This window comes from Melanostigma gelatinosum (genome assembly GCF_949748355.1).
Source record: "Melanostigma gelatinosum genome assembly, chromosome: 22".
NCBI lineage: Eukaryota > Metazoa > Chordata > Actinopteri > Perciformes > Zoarcidae > Melanostigma > Melanostigma gelatinosum.
Window position 1 is genome coordinate 1,623,561 of NC_136655.1, and position 27,287 is coordinate 1,650,847.

At 43.5% G+C, this 27,287-nt stretch overlaps 1 protein-coding gene across 1 annotated transcript in view; it reads right to left on the reverse strand.

The window, feature by feature from the left end:
• Positions 1–6,200: 6,200 nt before the first annotated feature.
• The window catches only part of trhde.1 (thyrotropin releasing hormone degrading enzyme, tandem duplicate 1), a 100,200-nt gene continuing 79,113 nt past the window's right edge, over positions 6,201–27,287 (reverse strand). The window contains exons 14-20 of the mRNA XM_079294137.1: positions 22,365–22,512; positions 22,099–22,202; positions 21,405–21,512; positions 16,204–16,371; positions 13,976–14,116; positions 13,814–13,895; positions 6,201–9,477 (exon numbers count right to left, since the gene is read on the reverse strand). Of these exons, the coding sequence (XP_079150263.1) occupies positions 9,325–9,477; positions 13,814–13,895; positions 13,976–14,116; positions 16,204–16,371; positions 21,405–21,512; positions 22,099–22,202; positions 22,365–22,512 (904 nt within the window). The 3' untranslated portion in view covers positions 6,201–9,324. The remainder of the gene's footprint in view (positions 9,478–13,813; positions 13,896–13,975; positions 14,117–16,203; positions 16,372–21,404; positions 21,513–22,098; positions 22,203–22,364; positions 22,513–27,287) is intronic.

A 27,287-nucleotide genomic window follows, 5' to 3' on the forward strand; every position in this document is an offset into this window, starting at 1 on the left:
CTTTGAGCACCAAATCACAATATGGTCGACTGCAAGCTGTTAAATCAAAGGTGTGTGTGTGTGTGTGTGTGCGGATGTTTTGTGCATCAAATGTTCCATAAAACTTTTTCAAAACAAGAACACATCTGAAAACCTGTGAACCGCTCTCTCTGTGTGTTCTAAAGTCTGCTGTTCTGTGTGTTTGAAGTCCTGTGTTTCATCTAACTCCTCCTCCTCTGAAGAAGAAGAAGAAGAAGAAGAAGCAGAAGAAGAAGCAGGAGACGAAGAAGAAGCCTAAACATAAATGAGTTCATTTTTAGGTCTCACATGATGTCATAATCGAGGTATTTTAATAATAGTGTGATTTTCCTGTTTAATCTTGTTTATGTTTTTATTCTCTAATTAAAGTCACCAAGATAAGAAGTGAATCATCTCATATCTGTGACATCTGCTTTCTTTACAAATGAATGATGTCATTTTGGCTCAATGTTTGATTTAATGTTGTCTCATAATCTCAAGATATGAAGCCGGCGTTTTAATCAAGTGTTGCCAGAACAACACAACTTAATGATCTCCGAAGTTTTATTGTGAAACATCCTGTCACTGTACTGAGGACACACAATGTTTTTAACTGTCTCTTTTTATATCCTACTTTTCAGCATCGTCTGTCTCTTTACAGTTACAACTGCTTTGTTGCTCCAATAATAACAAAAATGAAGAACGTGATTTATGTTCCTACTTTCAAAAGTAAATCCTCTTTCTCTGAAATGAAGACGAGGATCGATCAGATGTACGCGCCGGAGAAAGCTCTGTATTATTTCAGGAACATGGCGGCCGAGCTGCTTTGTTACGTATTTAAAGGAAGAGTGTGAAACATTTAGGGCGCTCTATGGGCAGTAATTGATGATCATATTAATAACTATGTGTCCTTTCGTGTTTGATCCCCTGAAACTAAGAATCGTCGTGTTCTTGTGACCTTAGAATGAGCCGTTTGTATCTACATACGGAGACGGCGGCCATGTTTCTACGGTAGCCCAGAACGGACAAAACTAACCCGTTCATGCTTCCTGACCGCGGTAAACCTCCGCCGGGTCTGGAGGAGCTGCAGCGCTTATTTCTGCACAAACCGCGACTCAAAACTCTACGTTCACTTGAACTCGTCACGGCTGAACTATGCAGACGCATTTTTTATTTCGTATTCTTTTAGAGGCTATTGATTATGAAGGAGGTGTTCAGTTTAAAACACCAGAAGGTTTCAAACTTTCCTTTCCATGTAGAAATGCTTTGCATTACAGAGGCTTACAACTCTGTGTGTGTGTGTGTGTGTGTGTGTGTGTGTGTGTGTGTGTGTGTGTGTGTGTGTGTGGGTAAGGCGTTGCATGTGTGTGTGCATGTGTATGTGTAAGGCGCTGCATGCGTGTGTGTGTGCATGTGTATGTGTAAGGCGCTGCATGCGTGTGTGTGTGCATGTGTATGTGTAAGGCGCTGCATGCGTGTGTGTGTGCATGTGTATGTGTAAGGCGCTGCATGCGTGTGTGTGTGTGTGTGTGTATGTGTAAGGCGCTGCATGCGTGTGTGTGTGTGTGTGTGTGTGTGTGGATTAGATCTCTCTCTGACAGCAGCGAAACAAAGAAGCACAGATAATGTCTCCCTTTCTCTCTTCCTCCTCCCCCTTTCTCCCCCTTTCTCCCCCCACCTTCCTCTCCTCTCCCGACTCCCTCCTCACTTATCAGTTTCCTTCCTAATCCTTCTTTCTTCTCTTCTCTCTCGCAGGCCGATTTCAATATCAATGAAAGTTGAGCTGATTTTCCTCGAGGCGAAGCACACGGTTACAAACACACACTCTCACTCACTCACACACATACACACACACACACACACACACACACACACACTCACATACACACACGCTAAATATTCATTTGCATTTTTTAGTCTCTGCAAACTGAATTAATTCAATTTCTGTTCGACTTCGTTCACACTGAGACGCCAACACAGCTCACTATATGTGTGTGTGTGTGTGTGTGTGTGTGTGTGTATGTGTGTAAGTGTGTGTGTGTGTGTTGCAGTTTGAATTGAACATAGGTGGGTGGGGGGGGGGGGGGTCAGATTGCGCTTTCAGGGCCTGAATATGAGCTAATGTAATGAGAGCATCCTCTGCTTTCGTTTCTGTCCAACAACATTGTGAGTATTGTGCCATTTCACCATGGCAACAGCGACTCCTGCGCTCTGATTGGACTCTGAGGATTTTGCATCGTTTAAGATTTCTGATTCGATGTCAGAACATTTCCATAACTTTGTGAGAGAAGCAGTGGAGACATCGAAGGATGGATTTTGAGAATAACCGTCACAGTCAGCATCTTTCAGCCCCGTTGTTGTTAAACGGTATTAAACCGTGGTTCGTGGTCCCCAGAGGATGAGTCCAACGTAACGTTGATCTTCTGACTTCTCATCTAGCGCCACCTTCAGGTCAACATGTTCACTGCGGTTCAACAGAACCAACGACATTCCCATCAGCCTCAGCTGCTCTGTGTTCAGTGCTAACGAGCTAACGTTAGCATGTAATCACGTCAGACTGAAGCTGTGTTTGTGCTCACGTTTGGCATCGTGTAGCTACGAGAACGCACGGCGGCCTTAATGCTCAACGTGATGTTTGTTGCATTGTTCTTAACAAATAAAATGAACCGTGAAGAATCAAAAAGACGATGAGTTTAACCGGCAAAACGCCAGAAAACTAACGTCCTCAATGCTGAGGAGGGATTGTAATAATCTAAACTCATATCTCATGAACTACTTTGTGTTTATAAAAGATCTGGAAAGACAGAAGTCAAGTATTAACTGAATTATAATTCAACAAATGTTAAATATCCTGTAAAGTATTTGATTTGGCTGCAAAATATTTACTCAAATGTAGATTTTTAACAGATCCTGATTCTAAAACATCTAAAAACGAATTGTCCGTCTGCCGCGACCACTCGCTATGTTAGTCTGTATCTAATGAAAATAACATGATATCACACGTTAAACCTGTTCTGCATTACATGTATCTCAACATATGGGAAATGACACCGTGAGGAGTGAAACGTGGTCAGACTCCAAAAACAAACAAACAAAACAGAAACATCTGTATTCCCCCAAAGCATGGTGCTCCACGGCAACACGTCTCCGACAGCTGGATGGAGTGGCGGCGAGGGGCGGGGCTTAGCGAAGGGTCGATTGTGACGGACAGGAGCAGGTGATCTGCATTTGATTGAAGGCGTTTATAAAAGCTGCTCTAACATGTCTCAAATAAACTCTGTTAAAGTAATAAAATAGGATAAAACATATAAAATAAAAAATATAAAATATGTACAGTTTTAATACTGCTCAGTAATGTGATGTGAAACACTTATTAGTATGTATTATATACTATATATATATATACATATATATATATATACATATATATACATATATATATACATATATATATATATATATATACATATATATATATATCGTATATAAGTGGTTCTGGTGTAACTGTGGTGAAGCTGTTACCATGGCAGCTGTGGATTTAACTTGTCAGGAAGTGAATTACAGTTCCCGCTCTCTGTGTGTGTGTGTGTGTTATCTAAAATAGGATTCCTCTGAACCGACATTTAGAGTAATAACAACCTACACACTGCAGCTGTTAAACTCATTTCCTTCTTTACCTCCTCTTCCCTTCTTTTCCATCACCCTCATTCATTTTATCTTTCCTCTTGTTCTTTCATCCTCCTCTTCCTCTCTTCCTTCTCTCCTGTCTTTTTGCTCTGCCTTCCTCCTCATCCCTGTTTCCTCCCTTTTATCCATTTACCTTCTCACCTTTCCTCACCCTCCTTCCTTACCGCCCCTCACCCTCCTTCCTTACCTTTCCTCACCCTCCTTCCTTACTTTTCCTCACCCTCCTTCCTTACCTTTCCTCATCCTCCTTCCTTACCTTTCCTCACCCTCCTTCCTTACCTTTCCTCATCCTCCTTCCTTACCTTTCCTCATCCTCCTTCCTTACCTTTCCTCACCCTCCTTCCTTACCTTTCCTCACCCTCCTTCCTTACCTTTCCTCACCCTCCTTCCTTACCTTTCCTCACCCTCCTTCCTTACCTTTCCTCATCCTCCTTCCTTACCTTTCCTCATCCTCCTTCCTTACCTTTCCTCATCCTCCTTCCTTACCTTTCCTCACCCTCCTTCCTTACCTTTCCTCACCCTCCTTCCTTACCTTTCCTCACCCTCCTTCCTTACCTTTCCTCATCCTCCTTCCTTACCTTTCCTCACCCTCCTTCCTTACCTTTCCTCACCCTCCTTCCTTACCTTTCCTCACCCTCCTTCCTTACCTTTCCTCACCCTCCTTCCTTACCTTTCCTCATCCTCCTTCCTTACCTTTCCTCACCCTCCTTCCTTACTTTTCCCTTTTTTTGCTACCCGTCTGTTTTTCTTCCTTTTGTTTTTCTTTTCTACTTCCATTCCCACTCGCCTCCTTAACTCCTCCTTCCATCCTTATCCTTTCTCTCCTCCCTCACTTCTTTAACCTCTTCTGTGCTATATTCCTATAAAGTGAGCCAGGTGGGTGGGTATATATATTAATATATCTATATATATATATATAGATATATAGTATCAGGAAATAATTCATGTGTGCACAAATGTTGCTGCATAACAGTAACAACCAGCTAAAATGATGAAAAGTAGCGATGAATACTGCTGTGGACTGAAGAGCGATTAAACGATAACAAGCGATCAGCTGATGTACGTCGGACTAAATGTCTGATTATCAATCTATTTATCCCGGCAATCCGTCTTTCCTTCTATTCTTCCTTCCTCCTTTTCTTTATTGCTACCTTCCTCTTCCTCTTATTTCTACACCTCCACACACAGCTGCTCCTCCTCTTGGTTATAAACTCAACATTTTGCCAGAAAACGACAGATTCAATTTGGTTTGTCTCTTTCTCATTCATTAAACAACAAACTACTCCCGCTCTCTCTCTCCATCATCTCTTTAGCTCATTTCTCTCTGTCACATTCTTTCCGAGTCCCATTAATCCACACACACACACACACACACACACACACACACACACACACACACACACACACACACACACACACACACACACACACACACACACACACAGTAAACTCTCAGTGTGTATCCAGGGAGTGTGATTTCCCATGATGCCGTTGGGAAAAGAGTGGAGTCATTCATCACTGAGGGATGTCAGACACACACAGACACACACACACACACACACACACACACACACACGCGGAGCTCTGGAGGTTGCTGGTTTGAATCCCGCTCCTGACATTCTGCTCAGAAAGTAATTTTCAGCAGAGCTGTTGAAGAGTAAGGGCCTGACATCTGCATGTGTCATTGTTTGTAAATTTGACAAATTACATTTTTTGAAATATTCACAAATTCAACTTGATTGAACAACACTCAATTTGTGTGTCAGCAAGAAAACTACGGCAATAGAAAGTCACGTTCTTCTGAAACTTAATTGAGTGGTTTCGTTGCCTGAACTGTTTCTTTGCACCAAAGATTGTCCTGAAAAAGAAGTCGTGCCGAGCGACACGAAGAAAACCCACAATTCATGCATTGCATTTTGTGACTGAGACTGTGTTGCTTGATACTAAACGAGCAGCAGAACCATTCTGCATCGGTGTTCATCTTCTGAGGCTCTTGTTGTGCAGAAGATTGCTGCAAATATGGTTTAAAATGAAAATGATTGCCATGAATGGCAACAAAGTTCTCCATCTACATAAATTAGGAACTTGCAGAGATAAATGGTCACGCAATTACAAGAAGAAAAAACCCATCAGTGAAATAGTCTGAGACTATTTGACGATAGAGCTTGTTTTAAATCTTGAAACCTTTAGGATGTCATTCAGTCTTTATATCCCTTCGTAGTCCTCATGTCACTTACGTTTCCTATCAATCTTCAGTCACAAATATTTGTTTAGCTTCTCATTACTTTTCCCTTAATTAGGTACAACGTGGTGGATTGAAAGAGACCGCTTCACACACAAGGTTAAGCATTTTAATATCGTCCAACCCACAAACACAGGAAACCACAGCGGTGCAAACAGGAAGTAGCATTAAACCCGTCTCTGCCACTTCCTGTTTCCCTCACATTTTGGTCCCAAGTCGACATCATCATCATGATGATTATAATCATCATGATGATGATTATAATCATCATCATGATGATGATTATAATCATCATCATGATGATTATAATCATCATGATGATGATTATAATCATCATGAATGTCATCTTCATCTCCGTCAACATCTTTAATATCACATTTAAATTTTTAATATCATATTTCTATGTTTTACAGTGTTTATTTTACATGTGTGCTTTACGTCTGTAAACCAAGTTTCCCTGACAGGACAATAAAGGTTTGAAATGCACTGGATAATTAGCATAATAACAAAAATGCTAATTAGCATTGTCACATCATCAACAATTAGCATCACTGACTCGACCGCCATCATCAGATCCATCATCGCCCTGATCATAATCATAATAATTTCAATTATAATTATAATCATCTTGACTGGCACAGCAGTCATTATCGTCACCATCATCATCATCTTCATCACACACACACATCACTGGACACAGTGTATAGAAGCAGGCAGGCCCATTAATTCATATATGGCTCAATTATTAACACCAAAAGCCGGATCGAACAAAAGAGGAATAACTTCAAAAAGCCTGTTCAACAGAACGGAGGTTCAACGCACCCGACTTCGTCATGATTTCATTCATTTTAAGCCTTTTTCTAAATTCTTAAAAGTCACGTCTCCAAAGGTTTTGCTTTGCTTTGGAGTTGACCCCACAGGTTTGTTCCTCGGGGCTTCTTGTGTTCGTTATTTCCAAGACTCTTGAGTCTGTCGGTATCATTTAAACCTTTGAGTCCAAAATCCATTGCGCTGTAGAACCAGACTTCTGGTATCTGTAGCGCTGCACTTCTGCCGTCATTCCGTCAAATCGGTCAAACTGTGGAGTTATCAGTCAGTATGGCTGTGAAGTCCGTCGCATCTTAGAATCTATCGCACTGCAGACGTCGAGCTGTTTGTATCCGTAGAACCCTTTTCATAGAACGATGTTCTCCATTGAAGAATCCATCTCACTAGAATTCAAAGCCTTGAAAAGTCCAAATTTCATGCTGCCCCTTGCTGACTCTTTCATGTAACACTGTTAAGATCCACCATGCAGCAGAGTCCGTCCTCTTTAAAGATCTCCTCACTATGTCCAATCTGCCACCGGCGACAACTTTGAATCACCAGCTTGGTTTATAAACACCACATCATCTGCATATGAAGACACTCGGCACAAACAGAAACTGTCTCGTCTCCACTTTGAATCATTCTGGGGGAGAAAACAAAAGATCGCTTGAAAGCTAACAATAAATAAATGCTAGTCTTTGTTGTCACTTAAGTTTCTGTGCAGCAGCTGAGAAAGATGTGGTTTATGGTTTTTGTGCTTTATGAAACCAACGTTCTAATCTCCAAAAGGTTGTGACAGGAGCCGTCAGTGTTAGACCCCGAACTCCTTGCGAGAAACATTCTTTGCACTCTCTCATCTGTCAGTTTCTTTATTCAGTCAGTCAATCTTGGGAGTCACCGTCTTTAAATAACGAGAAAGTTCGTTGGCTGACAGATTTCAGGTGGGTTGAGTCGGGGAAAACTATTTTAATGTGAGCTGTGTTAAAATCGTTCCCTATTTTTATCTTTTTATTGTTTCTTGTGACTGTAATGCTCTTTGTACGTTTTCTTTCAAACATGAATTATTGTTTTGTATTTCAATAATCTTCTGGTCTTTCCACGTCACATCAGGTTTGAACCTTTCACATGTTTAATTCATCGGTCAGTTTCGGTTGAGGATTGTCAAAAATATATATTCCCTGTTTGTCGATCCAACTAAATTTCTAAATATTGACAGATTGAGTCTCCATTGCACCGTTGCCACATCCCATCATGGCTGATATGTAAGAACTATTGTTGGCCTTTATAGTTTATCTTCACTTCATAGTTTATCTTCACAGCTTTTTTAAATGGTTTTCCAGATCTGGTGGTTCAAACACAAAACAGACCACAGCATGACTACTGGCTCCACATGCAGCGTTCTCTGTGGTTTAGAGCAAAGTTTTCAAGTTATTACACGCTTTTCATTTTCAAGCTACGCTGCTGGAGGATTTCATCCTGAGAAAAAACAAAGCTGCTTTTTAAATTCAAGCTGAAGCAGTTTGAATGCTGTGGTAATTTAATGAGTCCTCTGAGTGCTGTGATCAGAGGACACCAAGTCCGTGTTGGGTTAATTACATGTTCAACGATCGGCACGCAGCTGACCGATGGTTAATCTGCCTTTTCATGTCGGCTGGTTTAATGTAGCAGACACAGGAAGGTCCGATTCAGACTGCTGTGGGTCTCTGGTGTCTGGTCTCTAGTGAGGCAATTGGACCGGAGCCAAGAGGCTCTAACGCCATCTAACTCATTTAAGGTCGCATCACAACTTACAACCTGTATGTTACGAAGGTTTTACAGGATTCTAATGATGTATTGATGTGTTAAGTTTGTAGTTTACACAAAACTGCCTGAAAACAAAGACCATACCAACGCATGTCATATTTTATTTTGCCAATTTCAAAACATTCATCTAACGTCAATGTAAAAAGTATAAAGAGCGAGAAAGTCCGCTTCGTGGGTTTAAATGAACGACAGGACTTTAACCCAGGAGACCTCTGCTCATGTTTTGTCACGTAACTTGTCTACTTGTAATACCAGTTACACAACAAACATCATTGTTTTACGTAACAATCATACTTCTATTCAACCAAACCACAATCTTTTCCCAACCCCAAGCAGTATTGTTGCGCCAGTAAACCTAAAACTAAGTAATTCTACCGTGGAGACTTTTTGCAATGAGAGGAAAACTGGGACGCCGTCCCTGATAAGTCCAAAGCGGACACTAGAGGGGTACCTGGAGGGTCATAGTCCGGCCCACAGACCAAGCGTTGAGTTGGAGGTGTGAATGTCTTGCGGGCAATTTAGTCATTGGGGAGTTTTGAGGCGAGTTGCTTGCGAACAATTACTGAACCAGTGACTGCTAGCGAGCTAGCAGTTTTGAAAAAATGAATAATACATCTGAAATAAAGAGTTCGTAAACAATTTTCTTTAAAAGAAAAACCAGTAGAGAAACCAGCTGAATAACCAGTCAAGTCAATCTCCTTCATTCGTTCTAATTAACTGCATCTGTAAGCTAGCAGTGCGTTAGCAGCCAGTCTGCAGTTACGTCACTCTAGCTAGCTGGTGTAGCGTTAGCCGAGGACGGAGCTCAGAGGTTTGCGAAGCCACTGGAAGAACTGCCGCCGGTGGAGGCGGTGCCAGCGTACGTTGCCTTCGACGATCTCCAGCGCCCGTGGCATAGCAGGCCCCGCCCCCAAACCGCTGGACTGGATGAACTCCTTCAACTGAGGAGAGAAAGGACGGGAAAAGGAGAGACAGACGGGGAAAGATTTGGGGGAAGGAGTAAGTAGGAATGGTAAGACAAGATATGAGGAGGGAAGGAAGGAAGGAAGGAAGGAAGGGAAAGTAGATGATAGAAAAGTTATTGGAATATTGGAAACCCCTCTGTGAAAAGAAAGACAGATGTTTTGCAGCACCCAAGAGGCTAAAGAGGTAACACAATGTCATCGGGTTTGAACATTGACAACATACTGATGACTTAAGGACCCTACAAACGATATACTCAGATTGCTGTCGTGATCATGGTTTTTTTGAGATTGTCATCATTTGCAAATTACACAAGGTCTCCAAACTTCATCAAAACAAACGTCTCAGAAACGATTATAATGAAATTAAATCATCGATGGCCATGAAATAAACCTATTGCAGAGGTATCGCAAGTTTCTGTGTGAAGTAACAAAGCAAACATACTTTTCTGGAACCAACTGTCTCACCAACATCCCGCTCCTTAACCATCAACGAGAAGAACATCCGTATAGGTCGTTGTGCAAACAGCTTATTATGACACATATTACTGTTTGTCGTTAGAAGTCATGTGACGTACTGTAAAGAGCAACAAAGTCCACGTAGAGAGGAGGTCGACAGAGTCTGGGTCAAAGAAACAGTCTGACTTTCACCCAAGATGACAAGAGATGATATTAATATGTACGTTTCTTGATGTTTCATGACATGTTTTTATGGCAGTTAAACAGAAACTTTCCAGCCAGAAAATGTCAGCTGTGAAAGCTAAACTGTCTTTTGAAAAGGAGGCGAATAATTAGAAGAGAAAGTTAGTTTTAAAGGTTGATAACGAGAGGTAACATGTCCAGCATCAGAGGATGAGGAATCAAAGTGGAACTTTGAAAGGAGGGTCATTAAATGGAAAGTTTGACAGCATGAAGTGATGTATTCAAGAAAAAACTTTGAACCGTTGGAGGTTGGAGAACAAATGTGATTTTCAAAGTTAAGGACCGAAGAGGAAACTTGGTGTTTGACAGATTCACTGGAACGCAGGAGGGAATCGATCCCTTCAACTCCCTTTAATACAGCATCCATCCCTTCAACTCCCTTTAATACAGCATCCATCCCTTCAACTCCCTTTAATGCAGCATCCATCCCTTCAACTCCCTTTAATACAGCATCCATCCCTTCAACTCCCTTTAATGCAGCATCCATCCCTTCAACTGCCTTTAATGCAGCATCCATCCCTTCAACTCCCTTTAATACAGCATCCATCCCTTCAACTCCCTTTAATACAGCATCCATCCCTTCAACTCCCTTTAATGCAGCATCCATCCCTTCAACTCCCTTTAATGCAGCATCCATCCCTTCAACTCCCTTTAATGCAGCATCCATCCCTTCAACTCCCTTTAATACAGCATCCATCCCTTCAACTCCCTTTAATGCAGCATCCATCCCTTCAACTCCCTTTAATGCAGCATCCATCCCTTCAACTCCCTTTAATGCAGCATCCATCCCTTCAACTCCCTTTAATGCAGCATCCATCCCTTCAACTCCCTTTAATGCAGCATCCATCCCTTCAACTCCCTTTAATACAGCATCCATCCCTTCAACTCCCTTTAATGCAGCATCCATCCCTTCAACTCCCTTTAATGCAGCATCCATCCCTTCAACTCCCTTTAATGGAGCTCATATCGTTAGCTCCTCTGCTCTGCTCTACGTTCACTTTCCACTCTTCTCTTCCTTCTCCTACATGTTCACTTTCTGCTCTGTAACTTTGACCCTCCATCTGTGAAATTTGCTCTGTGGGTGGATTTATTTAAAAACACTTTCCAACAAATCGAAATACAAGGCTCATGATTATTTTCATTTCAGGCAGTCTTTGTATTGAGGGGTCTCGTTTTAATTCATGGTGATTCTTTGAGAGGCTTCGTGGACACGATGAAGCCCACGCTGGTGTTACCATACCAACAGGAGAGGTAGAGATCTCACACTAAATGGTTTCATCTCGATAAGATACCACAAAGAGACGATTCTATATTCAGAAACACCCACAACCCTTTCTGTCTGAAGATGTGAATATCAGTCACGTCCTACTTGTTCCTTCTGCTTTCACTGTATTTCTCCTTTTGTCAAAGCATTGTGGGAGTTTTCATTAAAACCACTATATTAAATAAAACATGAAAAGATAAGTGATTCACAATAGCATCATTGCTGCTGAATTCTCTTTGAATAGCCAACAACAGACGTTAAACTCTCTGATGACTTTATGTTCCTCTGAACGCCACCACAGTGTGCAGACGGTTCACACCCTTTCAGACTGTCGAGAAGAGTTGAGCTCACAGATAAAGCCGCCTTGGATACATGCTACACGATCAGGGGACGGTCAGGATATAAAAAGCATAAAGCATATACTCAGAAATCAATAGTTAAAGTGTAATCGAAAGATAAAGTGTATGATCGTTACATAACGAATGTTTAATACATAGAGTGATTTAACAAATGTAAACCTGATAATAATAATTATAATATGTGTATCTGAGTATAGTGCAGGCTGAGTGTAGAAAGTACGGAGAAAGAGGAAGTGAGCTGAGTGCAGCCGTTAAGAAAATAATGGCTGCAGAGAGAAGGAGAGAAAAATCTAATAAGTGTTTTAAAAGCAAGCGCGTGCTGAATAAATCGATTAACAACTGTAACTGATTATAATAACTAACTGATTATAACAACTGTAACTGTGATTATGATAACTAATCTGTGTTAGAAATGTGTGAGTGTAGGAAAAGGGGAAGTACAACAGATGTTGAACACCCAGACACGCGCAGAGCTTGATTAAGTAAGCGCCCAGACAGGGAAGTTGGGGTGATTTCCTCATGCACACACACACAAAATGTAGGTACTTTTCGAAGCACATGCACCAAATCAATGATGTCATGTTCATCATGGGCTGAGGGAGGCCGTGTTGAGGAAGAGGGGGGAGAGACGCGAGAGGCAGCCCAAAAGTGTTATAAAAGAAGTAACTTGCAAACAGAAAGACGGGATTTCTGCACGAGCCGTCCAGACGCTCTGAGAAGAAGATACGGACGATCGCCACTGAAGTATTCGAGGACTTCGTCTCTGTTCACGGAAAGAAGACCGTTGTTCGTGGACAAAGATTGAAAGACGGAGATTTTCCTCTCCCCACTGCTCGACTTTAACAACTGAACAACGGAGAAGACGCAGCAGCCCTAGAAAGACTTTGTACTGAGCCTTGAGGACTGTTGAACGGACTCCGCTGCAGAGCAGGAGGGCCGAGGGTCTGGCCAGACCTTCGCTCCTAACAACTCCAAAAGAACCTTTTCATCGCACCTTTGAAATCCAGCTCCAACCGAGCCGTCTCGGCACCTAAAACTCATGAGTATAATCTGATAAGAAAATTAAAGTAACGAATCAAGTGTAGTAACTTTTTATGTGAGCCGTAGCTTAACCCTTGCTAACTAACTAAATATAACCTGCAATAAATATCTAATCTGCATTTAAAGTAAATTTCTCAAGTGCATTTATTTGCTCAAGTAGTAAAAGTTCCTCGTGGCAGTAAAAAGTTAAATCCATTGTATGCCTTAATGTCTGTTTATGGACATAATTGGACCCACTTTGGACCCATTTCATCCAGTGCTTTATTGGATATCGGGGGAGACGGGACCCCCGTCACACACTGGTATCGATACATTCATACCGACTGACCATCTGCTTCTTGGTCTCCTCTCTTAAGTCCTTTATAAAGACAGATGTGAACCTTCATGTCCAATCAAGTGTGTAAACCACAGGATGGCCCCATGGATCACTATTCTACTACTGCTACTGTAACTACTGATATTAACATTATTATTCTAATGTATCCACCGCTGCTGTTATTCGAGGCAGTTTTCATTTTTCTTTATTATGTATTTATTGTTGTTCTGACATGATTGGTGTTACTACTGTTATATGGATTGACTATGTTGTGGTTTTATTAGTTTCTCTCCCTGAGTTCCCATTAAAGGTTGTTTTTTTAGGGGGGAGGGTCCAAGGACAGCCCTCTGAGGCAGATTTGTGATACTGAGTTGAACAAATAACATCTAATTGACTTTAAATTTAATACAATTATCAAAAACATTATCAAGACATTTGGGATTTCCGTTCTTTTTTCTGTGTAATGAATGTAATGAAGAACTCTGTTTTCTCTTCATGGGGTGAAGCGTGTAGATTGAAATCTTCTCGTGAACGCTTCCCCTTATCTTTTAATTGCATCTGTGCCGGTCGTTAAGGTGAAGCAGGTGGTCAGAAGGAGGGAACTGAACCTTTCACCTGCGAGTGTGTATTTACCTCGTTGAGCTCTCGCTCGGTGTTCAGGAACTCCGTGACTCCGCCGATGAGCTTCGAGTTCATGAACAACGTTTCACCGTAGCTGAAGAGAGACGGCGAGCGTTAGTATTGCAATACGCTTCCCTTCACAGTACAGCCAGTACGACGCATGCAAATACTCACCGAGCGTTGAGGATGTCCCACTTTTCTCTGAAGTACTTCCAGGCGAGGTTTCGACCCTGCGAGTTTCTGCCCACGTGGATGATGACGTCGATCACGTCCTGCTCTGGGACCAGGTCTGAGGTCAGAGACAGGTTCAGCAGCCTGGGAGACACAGCGACACGGACGAGCTCAGTCACGGCTGAAGGTTCGAAGGCTTGTTGTGTCATTAACTGTTTGTCTTTTCTTTAATATATATAAAACTGGAGATGCAATGGGGGAATTGTCTGTGTGCCATAACATGCCAGCATGCTAATATAAAGCTTTACTTTGGCTAGCATGGGAACCAATATAATGCTACATTGTTGAAGCATAAAACATAAGTCTGTATATCTTGCGTATGTTCCAATATACCAACAAACATAAATGTGGTTTTGGTTAATTTTTTTGGCATGAATTTCAGTATTTCATAATCTGTGCAAAGTTAGCACGCTAACATGTTAACCCGAGAGTCTCGTTTACTTAAATTAGCAGTAAACTTCTTATTTATAGTAATACTGGAGCAGTGTAAAAGGTTAAAATGCTAATGTTGTCTCATTTTAGCATGAATTTAACAGAGTTAATATGCTAAAATATTTTTCCAATATATATATTTATACTTAAATTAGCATCGTAAATGTGCAATCTTATTCATGGTAATGTAAATTGTTTGAATGCTAAAACATGAGCCTGCACGTCTTGGAATGTTTTAGCAAACATTTGGTTCAATCAAATACGATATTTTAAGTATTTTAGATTATTAAGAGTCCACATATGTACTTTTCAAGGGATGTTCATGAAAAATGTGACATCTGCTCAATCAATCATATGGATCTGCTGTACAGAGACCTGTCAATCACAGTGTAGCCCCGCCCTAAAGCATCCCTGCTTTATGGTCTGTGTGACTCTAAATGGACCATAATGTACTAAATGCATTCATTAGAGTCATTTTCTATAGACTTCTATACAACCAGAGGAGTCGCCCCCTGGTGGTCACTAGAGAGAATGCAGCTTTAACACGTGAAGCTTTGATTTTGCCGCCTGGCAAGTACTCAAATTGAAGTACTTGTACTTCGTCTGGTTTGAAGCAGAACGACCCCGGTAGACATTTTATAGTTTCTGTTTTGTTGTTTGTAACTCCTCTGAAGTTACTCGAGCTCCAGTAATCCCACTACTCCCAGCTCCTCAGAGATTAAGGGGGTTTACAGAAACCTGGGGAGAGTTTGGCTGCAGAATCCTGAAGTGTGAACACAACGTTTTCTAAAGACGTGAGACTGAGCGGGACAAAGAGACAGAAGAGATAGTTTCACAAGAAAACCGATGTTCACTCATCCAACATTGTGTTCAGTTTACCTTCATCTTCTTTTACTTTCTGTTCACATTTCTTTGTATTGGTGAGTGTGTGTGTGTGTGGGTGTGTGTGTGTGTGTTGGAAGTTAGTAGCTGCTGTCTTTTCATTAAACCACCAAATCAATTTTCTTTCTCTCTTCCCACAATCCCTCTGTGCTGAAACCATTTCCTGTGTGACCAATCAGTGTTTCTGTGGTGTGTTTCTTTCTTGTGTGTGTGTGTGTGTGTGTGTGTGTGTGTGTGTGTGTGTGTGTGTGTGTGTGTGTTAGCTGCTATCTGAACATGCAGTACTAACTCTGATTGCAGAACAGTTTACTGTGGCTGGAAACACACACACACACACACACACACACACACACACACACACACACACACACACACACACACACACACACACACACACACACACACACACACACACACACACACACACACACACACACACACACACACACACACACACACACACACACACACACACACACACACGGGCTACATTTTTACTGCACCTTTCACTCAATTTTCTGTCTGTTCTAAAATAAACTAACATATTTGAAACTGAAGTAAAAGTATTCATCACCAGACTCGGGTTCCCCTGCAGCTCTGCAGTGTTGTGTTACAGCCTGCACCTTTACTGTTGTGGTTCAGTCTCTCAGCGCTCATTGAACTCGTCTCCAGCAGTAAACCGCTAAACACGCTGTGATGAAGTCACTTTACACGACCTGAACATCTGACGGCCGCAGTTAGAGAATTTTGAAAAGACGGAAAAACCGAGACGTGTTCCTGGACCTTCACAGGAGAACAGAATGAACTCCTTCTGAAGATATCACACACACCGTTGAACAGCAGTGTGTCGGTCGTACCTGTTGAGGAGGAAGGTGTTGTCCGAGCAGGTCAGAGCCTCCAGCAGGATCTTCTTCTCTGAGACGGCGTTGGTGGAGTGGAACTTCATCCAGATGAACTCCCACACGTCCTCGTCCATCAGACTCACCCCGGTGCAGTAAACTATGTCTCTGATGTTGGGAGGAATCCTGCAAAACACACAGCGCCTTCCCATCAGACGACACGATCTCAGAAGAAAGCAAACGTGTGTCGGATGTGGTGATAAAGCTAAGAAACCCGATAAAACAGGTCCACAGGATGAAGCAGGACTCTGCCTGGATGCTGAGTGAGACGTCGTGATTCCATGAAAACGTCCCTTTACTTCTCCGGTGGACTCGTAAAGAAGCAGACACACAATTAAAGACACTTTTGCACCAGATGGGACTCCAAAACGTCTCGATGAGCCGAATTGTCATTCTTTGTGTTGGAAGAGCTTTGAAGTTTCAACACAGATACTTCTGTGTCTCAGTGTTTAAAGTCCAAATGCAACAGATGTATGAAGCAGACCGTCTGATAACATGTGTTTCCAGGTACTGAGCAGAGACAGAGGACGCTGGCATCGGATGTGATCGTTCTCCGTTTGCTGACGCTGCAGAGCAAACAAACAATGTGTTTCTCCAAAATCTCAGGTCCAAGCTTTTATGTTTATTTTGGGACAACTAGAGTTAAAACACAACACATTGTGGGTTCAATAAGGTGTCCAGACATGAACGTTTGCCAAAACCATTCGGGCTGAATTAAATGATTGGACGGGCTTTTTGCAGTCTTGCAACATTTTGGGGGTTCTCTAAAATCAGAAGTATTTGTCTCTCACGCACACACACGCACACGCACACACACACACACACACGCACGCACGCACGCACACGCACACGCACGCACGCACACGCACACGCACACACACACACACTGCCCCAGCCGGTTACTGGTCTGAATCATCAGCAAAGCAAAAAGCGTGCACATTTTCACTATAATGTGTGTTTGACCTAAATTGTCAACAAACCAAAAGTAAAAACTTCACAATACAGTGAGCCCAGCTGTGTGTGTGTGTGTGTGTGTATATATTTAGTGTGTTTGTGTGTTTTCTGAGTGAGTGCAGGGTGAGTGATGCAGGGACAATTACATCATTCACCGACCTGGGAAATCATTTTAGAGATGCTCCACTTAAGAGCTTCCACACACACACACGCACGCACGCACGCACGCACGCACGCACGCACGCACGCACGCACGCACGCACGCACGCACGCACGCACGCACGCACGCACGCACGCACGCACGCACGCACGCACGCACGCACGCACGCACGCACGCACGCACGCACGCACGCACGCACGCACGCACGCACGCACGCACGCACGCACACACACACACACACACACACACACACACACACACACACACACACACACACACACACACACACACACACACACACACACACACACACACACACACACACACACACACACACACACACACACACACACACACACACACACACACACACACACACACACACACACACACACACACACACACACACACACACACACACACACACACACACACACACACAGCTGACTGTGGCGTAGAAGTCCTTCTACGACGACATCTGCCAAACATCTCAAGTGTGTGTGTGTTTGAGTGTGTGTGTGTTTGAGTGAGTGTGTGTTTGAGTGAGTGTGTGTTTGAGTGAGTGTGTGTGGATTATTCATCATGTAAAACATTCAGGAGCTGAGTCTGCTGCCACAGCTGCGACGTCTAGTTCTGCTGCTATCACTATTTCATCACTTGTACAGCGACCCCTGCTCTTTCTAATAAAGAATAACAGTAATAATGTAGAGTTTTTTCTCTGCAGACTATAAAAATGGAGGAGCAGAACCTCCAGATGGCTGTGATCCCATTAACGAACACACTCGGTGTGTGTGTGTGTGTTTTTATATCCTAAAGCTCTGTCTTTCTCCTGAAATATCTCTCCCTCCCACTCCGTCCTTCCTCCGCATCAAACTCCCATTCTGACAGTAAAGATGTCCCTCCGCCATCTGCCGTCTGTCTGTCTGTCTCTGCAGTCTGAATGTCAGTCTGAATTTATTTTTTTTAAATCACTTCGCCGGAGTGATAAAACATTTAAAGTACCCGGCTGAGCGACATGAGCTCTGGCTGGTGTACTTGAAGACGACTGCTGTGCTGTGACAACAGAGCAGCCGTGCCGCTGAAGTGCTTACACTTTAAATCCACAGCGAGTCTTGACCTTCTATCCCCAGAACCAGCTGTCCTCTGCTCCGGACAATGAAATGTACAGATGTTTGTTTCCACAGCAGCTCTATATGCTCATGGAGAAACTGGGAGCCGTGATTGATGGATGTAGATATGCTTCATGACATATTTAAGGAGTATATTTTTTGCTCTACTAATAAACTTGCCTTGCCTGAGGATATTTGACACCCAGCTCTACATCTCCACCGCCACCCACTGCCTCACAGACCTGCAGGCAAGCCAACTTCCTCAAACTCAACAGTGATAAATCTGAAATCCTCCTCATCGGCCCCAAACCACTAAACAAATCCCCCACAGCGCCTCCCTCTGCATCGATGGCTCCACTGATCCCGCTCCCACAAACATCCGTCGCCTTGAAGACATCTTTGATCAAAGCCACTCCTTCCAACGCCACGGCAACCACATCCCAAGAAATGCCTTCTTTGATCTAAGAAACATCGCCCGCCTACGTCTAGCTGACAAACTAGTTAGCGAACTGGATGTTGGATTAGTTAGTTACCTAACAAGCTAGTTAGCTAACTAGATTTTGGATGAGTTAGTTACCTTACAAGCTAGTTAGCTAACTAGATTTTGGATTAGTTAGTTACCTAACAAGCTAGTTAGCTAACTAGATTTTGGATGAGTTAGTTACCTTACAAGCTAGTTAGCTAACTGGATTTTGGATTAGTTAGTTAGCTAACAAGCTAGTTAGCTAACTAGATGTTGGATCGTTAGTTCGCTAACAAGCTAGTTAGCTAACTAGATTTTGGATTAGTTAGTTACCTAACAAGCTAGTTAGCTAACTAGATTTTGGATTAGTTAGTTACCTAACAAGCTAGTTAGCTAACTAGATTTTGGATGAGTTAGTTACCTTACAAGCTAGTTAGCTAACTGGATTTTGGATTAGTTAGTTAGCTAACAAGCTAGTTAGCTAACTAGATGTTGGGTTGTTAGTTCGCTAACAATTAGTTAGCTAACTAGATTTTGGATTAGTTAGTTACCTAACAAGCTAGTTAGCTAACTCGATTTTGGATTAGTTAGTTAGCTAACAAGCTAGTTAGCGAACTCAATTTTGGATGAGATAGTTAGCTAGATAAATTGTTAATTGCACCATGTTTTGCAACCAGTTAGCTAGCTTGCTAATCAAAGCACCGTGCTTTAATGCTACACTGGTTACAAAAGATGTGCCCGCTGTACAAAAGAACAGCGGGCTGGTGGCCAACGGGTCTAACGGCCTCCGCTTCACTCCCCGCTTGTTAATTAGTTAGTTAGCTAACATGCTAACTAGCTAATTAGCCAGCCATCCGTATCCGGAGCTGCGTCCAGTCACTTCCCGGCGAGCTGCGTCAACATTTTACCACTGACGAGTTATTTCTCCATAACAGCTAACAACAAACGTCATTTTCGCTTCATTTTGTATAAATCGAATGAACACGAAAACAGTTAAATTTCCACTTCACTCCCGTTCTATCTTTTAGGAAACACAGCACACCTGGGTCCAGGTAGAACACCGGCGTAGAAATACTGAACACAATGCACAGAGAATGAAAGACACAGGGGGTTAATGGGGGCCCCGGCAGGTCATTGTTACCCCGGGACCCCCGACCGGATTAATCCATAAACGGCTGCTTGCAGCTGCACAAAGATCAATCTGAAAACAGCTCTTTTTTCTGATCCATGTAGACGGTTCATTTACAATAAAACCCCAGCGGGTCAGGATGAAAAATCCACAGAGATGCAGGCACTAAAATATTCGCTGTGCTCCGCAGTAATTACTCTCATTGTCCTGGATGGGAATTTAGCTGGAGTCGCATTACAGCAGGTGGATCCTGGTGGAGACGCAGGTGTGACGCAGGTGTGACGCAGGTCTGCTGTTTGACTCACTCCTTTCAGAGGCGGATCTTTTCTTTGGTGTCATTGTTCTGTAGTTTCACACGCATCACTGCAGAAACACAGATTTAATGTGCTGTGCTCAATAAAGTTCCATGATGCTCTGCATCTTCTCAGAGGAGTCGGGTTCATCGAGCTCTCTCTTCTTCAGTTATTCTGCAGGGAACCCACATACATGTGCTCTCCAGAACAGAGTATGAAATATTAAAAATGAATCCCCCCCCCTGCAGAGATCAGCCCTCATGAATGTAGATTTATCCGAGCACTGAAAAATGGAGCGTTTCCAAATTGCTTCTGAAACTTTAAAAGGCCCAGTGTGTGAAAAACATTGAGCTTCTCCCAAAAAAGATGCTGCCATATGGTCGTCATGCGGACCGCTTCCTCAACAACAACAATTTCACTTTGGCAACAAGGAGTGAAAAACACACAGTTAGTGTAAAAGGAATTAAAAAGTTTGTGAAGTATTTTAGTTTGTGACAGTGGACCCGAGCTGCTCCTTCTCTGAGAATCCATTCAGTCTGAAACTGTGTTTAATTTGGTGTTTTTATTTTTTAGAATCCAAGCATCCCTCTTATCATCAGCTCCCTGCTGCTCCGTACACAACACCAGCATCTGCTTCTATTTAATTTGCCGTTTGAAATCTAATTTTGCGGATCTCGTTAAGGACCCAGAGGGAGCGAACGAGCCGGCAGCATTTGAAAGAGAGAGAAGTTGAAGCTGCAGTGCTCTTCTCTTTTACCTTTACAGGTTAATTGAAGGCAGAACATGTGTTGCATGGAAACACTGGGACTCAGTGCTGGTTTGTACTTCAAATCTAAAGAAACGGTCAGTAGATTGAGTCCAATGCAAAGAGTGTGAGAGACTGTAAAGGCTGGAAACGTGTGATTACGAATGGGACGTCACTTTGCCTCAACGTATCACGTTACCATTACGTCATATCATGTTACGTACACTTGTCAGTTTATATTTTGTAGTGTGTACTCCCTGATTTCAATGTGTGTGTGTGTGTGTGTGTGTGTGTGTGTACTGGTACCTGTTCTTGTTGCTGGAGATCCAGTCAGAGATGTAGGCGACGGCCTGACGGTGGCACTGTTTGTTGCCGAAGCTACATGCTAACATGATTAGCTCCCTCTGTAACTCCCTGAAGAAGAAGAAGAGGTTCTTCTGTCAGATACTTAGAGCAACAATGTGGACATTTTATCAAAAGGCTCTCGTGTGGATATCAGTTTCACCTCTAAAGAGAAAGGTCGGGATTGAGCCTTGTTTATGTGAGTGTTTGACATCGTAGCACGAGCCTCCACACGAGCACACAGAGTGATGCAATGTGCTCCCAAATGACAATGAGTGTAACCGGCAAAACGGCATAAACCAACCTACACAATGCCAAGAGGAACTCTAACAATCTCATATTCATAGAACGCATTGTTACCTTCATACAAGCCCTCTAAAGAAAGACGTCAAGTATTGAATGTAGGTTAAATATCCTGTAAAACTATTTGATTTGGCTGCAAAATATTGACTCAAATGAAGAGTTTTAAGACTGAACTGTTTTCAAAGCATCTAAAAACCAATTGATCACGCACGACGCGCATGGTTTCCCGACGAAAGTCCAGCAACACGTCACTTTAAGCCTGCTACAAGAAAACAGTCTTTTCAAAATATTACGTAGGTATATCTGTGAACGGTGTGTGTGTGTGTGTGTGTGTGTGTGTGTGTGTGTGGCATACTCAGTCTGGTAGGACGCCTGCAACACATTGCCCTCGTTGCCGGGCCCGTTTGTTGGCCAACCCATCTGATGGTACCGTGATGCAACCTGCTTCAGCACATAGTCCTGGTAACACACACACACGCACACACACACACACACACACCATTAGGAGCTAATGGACAGACAGGCAGCTGACAGCGCTGAAGAGTTTATTCTGCCATCATGGAGCCGTTACTGACTGACTGACTGACTGACTGAGGCGGTAATTGATCGATCGGCGCTTACACTGAACAGGCTGTATTCGTCTGTGCGGTCCAGCAGTTTGTCCAGCTGGTAGAGCGCTCGGCTGGCAGAGTGCCACGGCAGGAAGGACGGCTCCTCTGGCAGGTAGCCAATCAGCTGCAAGGGAACGCCCTGTGGGAGGTACCCGGCCCTGAGAGAGAGAGGAGGAAGGACGGTCAGATTTACCCCACACTGCATTCACAAGACAAGATAATGCAGAGTGAAGTCAGTGCTTCATGAGTTAAAGCTGCATTCTCTCTAATGTCCACCAGGGGGCGACTCCTCTGGTTGTATAGAAGTCTATAGAAAATGACTCTACTTCTCTCTTGATTTATTACCTCAGTAAACATTGTAAACATGAGTTTATGTCTCAATCTCTAGTTTCAAGTCTTCTTCAATACAGCATGATGTTCATTTAGTACATTATGGTCCATTTAGAGTCACACAGACCATAAAGCAGGGGATGCTTTAGGGCGGGGCTACTGTGATTGACAGGTCTCTACCAGAGACGTCTACGGCGTCTCTACGTCACTCCTCAGTCCAGATGTGGTCACTTCCTGTTCACTGGTTGCAAAAAAACAACATGGCGACGGCGAAATCGCCAAACTCGACACTTCAAGACATCACACCACAAACCAATGAGTGTCGTCACGACGACCACTTCTCATATCCAGTCTGTGTTTTTGGACTCAGGACATGAATTCAAATTGAGGCCTGATCCTGATCTTCAAACCTCAATCTGTGTGTGTGTGTGTGTGTGTGTGTGTGTGTGTGTGTGTGTGTGTGTGTTAATAAACTACAGTACGACACATTAAGATAAACTTGGCCTCTGAATGACGCCGGATCTATTTAGACTGACGGCGTTACTTCCACCTGCTCATGAATATTAACCAGCGTGCTCAGTGCATTCATCAAGAGTTATGATGTTTGGGAGTGGGGAGGGGAGGGGGGGAGGTTTCTTTGACCTGCAGCCCCACCCACAACTCATGAATATTAATGAGGCAGACCGGCGGTGTCTAGAGGTGAACTCAGAGGCGATATTAGTTTTTTGGTTTTATTGCTGTTATCGGTGTTCGGACTGAAGACAGAAGTGAAGAAATGTTTGATCTCACAGTCCGACCTTTACTGAAGAGCTGTCAATCACAGCGAGTGCAGACGCACAGAGGAGGACGCGATGCAATGTTCTAAAAACTCAAACTGTTCCGTGGACGCTTTTCAATCGACAGGCAGTCGGTTGTGGTGGAGGGAAGGGGTGAGAATACAGTATGGAGCATATAGAGCACTGAACCATGTCTTCCACACGTTAAGGCCGCACTAGAGGCACTCTATCACGCCGGTTCCTCTGGACGAGTGCATTGTGTGTTCTTTACTTCACAAGCACCCGTCAGTGCACTGCATCTTGTTTTCTCCACTGCAGGGACACTCCGGAGGGAACGTTACCTCTTTTATGGCACTGGAACGGCACCCTAGAAGGTATTTAATCACATTTATTAAACTGGAAGGGCACTTCATCATGTTTCCTCTCCTGGAAAGGCACCATAAGAGGGCACTTTATAAGGTTTTCAACACTGGACGGGCGCACTAGAGGCACTTTTTCTGCATTTCCACCAGTGGGTTGAGAGAGACAGAACTCCACCGAGAGTTAATCTGTTCGAGATAAGACTCTCCAAGTCTTTAAAGAGCCAACTAAACTCTAAACTCCAGGCCGTCACATTTCCATAATCGGCCTCGCATCCAACCGCCACACGTTCATCTCTATTCCCATCTTGCACCTGGTCTCTGAGGCATTACCATAATCCACCCCAACTGCAGGAAAGAGCCTTTCTGTTTACGAGTGACGGGACTAACATGAAGGTGAGAGGAGAGATGGTGGTCGCCATGGCAACAACATCCCAGCCCCATCGATCGGCTTACTTTTCCACTTTTCAACTTGCCGACGAACAACTTCAAGACGCACTTCGTACGTGATCGCATGCGATGCGTCATTAAGGCAACAGCTGTCTGTCTTCTGATTATATTTCAGCCTCTTCTGGGCAACACTGAAATAAAGAAATAAAACCCTAAAAACAGGAAAAGTTCAAACCCTGACATCTGTCACATTCGCACAACCTTTAAAGGAACAGTGCTGCACTGTGGATCAAACACTTATTTGCTTTCTTGAAGGAGATCGACACGCTCTCATGTCAGCTTGGTAAATAAGTGAAGCTACAGCCAGCAGCCGGTTAGCTTAGCTTAGCATAAAGACTGGAAATAGAGCAGGGCGAGTCTAAACAGGTGACGCTTCCAGCAGCCAGTTAGCGTCGCGGGATGGATGGATGCACTTTGGGTTTGGTTTGGAGGAGACGTGAGATGATAAACCCTTTTGATTTGAACGACTGTGTGACCTTTCCACTGGTGCTTTCACACACTCCACACTCAGTCAGCCTCCAACGGACTCCGGTCTGCTCACAGAGCGCCAGGAAAGTGCACGAGGAGATTATAGATTTTCAATTTTCCCTCTCACTTACAGTCCGTGTGTATTAGTGTGTGTGTGTGTGTGTGTGTCTCCCAGTGTTGTCATCCTAACGAGCTCATTAACTCGTTAACATCGTTAAGGGCCAGTTAATTGTTTGTCCATTAGCCATTAGAGAGGCTCAGAGCTAACGAGGGACCGCCACGGTCACACACACACACACACACACACACACACACACACACACACACACACACACACACACACACACACACACACACACACACACACACACACACACACACACACACACACACACACACACACACACACACACGGAGAAAGAGAGGCGACATCCATCACTGTTTAAGCGCACACTCACAGAGACATTTATTTATGCTAAGCTGCTGCTAAACTCGCTTCACACACAAAGGCCTGACGCCACCAATCAGCATTTAGTGGCGCGTGGGCGGCTCACGCCTCAGCCAATCAAACTGCGAGCAGCAGAAGGATCAGCGTTACACACCAAACTGTGATTAATTCAATGATCGGGACTCTAAATGAACTCTGTGTCGCTAGCAGCTGCTCCTGTGCTGGTCGTCTTTGTGCTAAACGCTGCGAAAAACATCCAGAGACGGATCTCAAGCTTCTTATCGGACTCTTGGGAAGAACACGTGATCAGTATTTGTTTTTCCAAGATGAGTTTGGTCGTGTTCTGACCATTATTAATACCAGTAATATGGATATTGTCCTTGCCAAAATAATTGCTGAGATTGAGAATCATTGAAACATTGCGGACGACAAAATCCTACGTTGTGTTTTCCAATTTGGCAAAGTGATGTTCATCTTCTGCCACAGAGACAGATGCTGTTTCTGTGCAGATGGAAAAGCTCACGCACACAGAACAGAGGATGCCACCGACCTTCAGTCGTCTCATGCTGCTGCTCATGCAACATGACAGAGGACAGATGGCTGAGGGACAGACACAGGAAGAGGAAAGAGAGACGAGGGTAGGTTGAGTTATGGGGATGTGTCGGAGTAGATTTTGGTTACAGTGCTCAGAAAGCTTTGGGCTGAAAACACGACGATGAGAAACGACTCTCTCTCTCTCTCTCTCTCTCTCTCTCTCTCTCTCTCTCTCTCTCTCTCTCTCTCTCTCTCTCTCTCTCTCTCTCTCTCTCTCTCTCTCTCTCTCTCTCTCTCTCTCTCTCTCTCTCTCTCTCTCTCTCTCTCTCTGAGCCTTGCTTCAGAGGGAAGTTCTAGTATCTGTCAACTTGTCAGCCTATTTATCTTTGTGTCTCGCTGGGACGGCCGTGCTGGAGGAAAGAATGCTACGACATGATTTGTGTCTTTAATAAAATGACGAGCACACTTAACCCTCTGTGACCAAATATCTCCAGGAACTACAGAAGCAGGAGGCAAATGAGACGGATGACGGATTAGACGACAACGCTGTTTGAAGTTCACTTCTCACGACTCTCTTTGTATTTACTGTTGCATAACTCCAGTAGACGATCTGCTGGGCTTTTGAGGATTATTCATTCCTGCTTCAGAACGTGACGGTCACAATACAATCTGTGAATAAAGTTTTATTTCCATACTCACGCTCTGAGTACCTCTGTTATTTAGCTTGTTTGTTAAACGAGTTGGAAAGCTGACAACATGACTTTAACATCAATAAATTTGTCTACCCGTCATCACCAGCGGTCCTTTATCAACCCTACAGAGTCGTTGCTCGTTCCTCCCTTTAAACCCAGTGAAAGCTTAGAAGTCCTAAAAAGGTCGTTGGTCCTGGAAATCCTGGAGGGAGGTTCCAGGGAAACAGCCCATCGGTGTAGTTTCTCATCAACCTTCACTCAACAATAAAAAAGACTTTCAATCAAACTAGAAGAAACAAGCGTTTGCTTGAGTTTGTATCTTCCAATTCTATACGCTGACGATGGTGAATAAATAAATAGCAGCACTGGCTGATTTGCTGAACATGCATATCTGTTAATCCTTGAGCCACGGAGCTGCTCTTATCTGCTGGCTGTGGATGGAGGAGGGAGCGCCGTCTCATCGCTATTGTGTGTGAATGTTAATGTGTACGACAACCCAAAGGTCTCAGCTGAAGTCACATTCAGGGTATAAACCTCTGTATTCAGAGCTGACTGTCAAACCGCATTCATATCAGCACCTCCTGAATTCTGTTGGCGGAACAGATGATGACAAGTCTGAAATATATCTGTCCATTCGAAAGACTGAGCCCATCAAAGCAGACACATCAGCAGAGACGCTGCTTATTGTGAGGCAATTACAAGCAAAGAGAAGCAGAGAAACAATGGGTCAGCCTGGCTGCACTCTCCCGCTGTGTGTCCAGATCTCTTACAAGCTGAGCCTCTCGGAAAGAGGACGAGAAACACATCACGTGTACGCCGCTTCCTTCTGTTCCCCTGTGAGTCAGTCTTTGAAGAGGTAAACCAGACTGAAAGCAT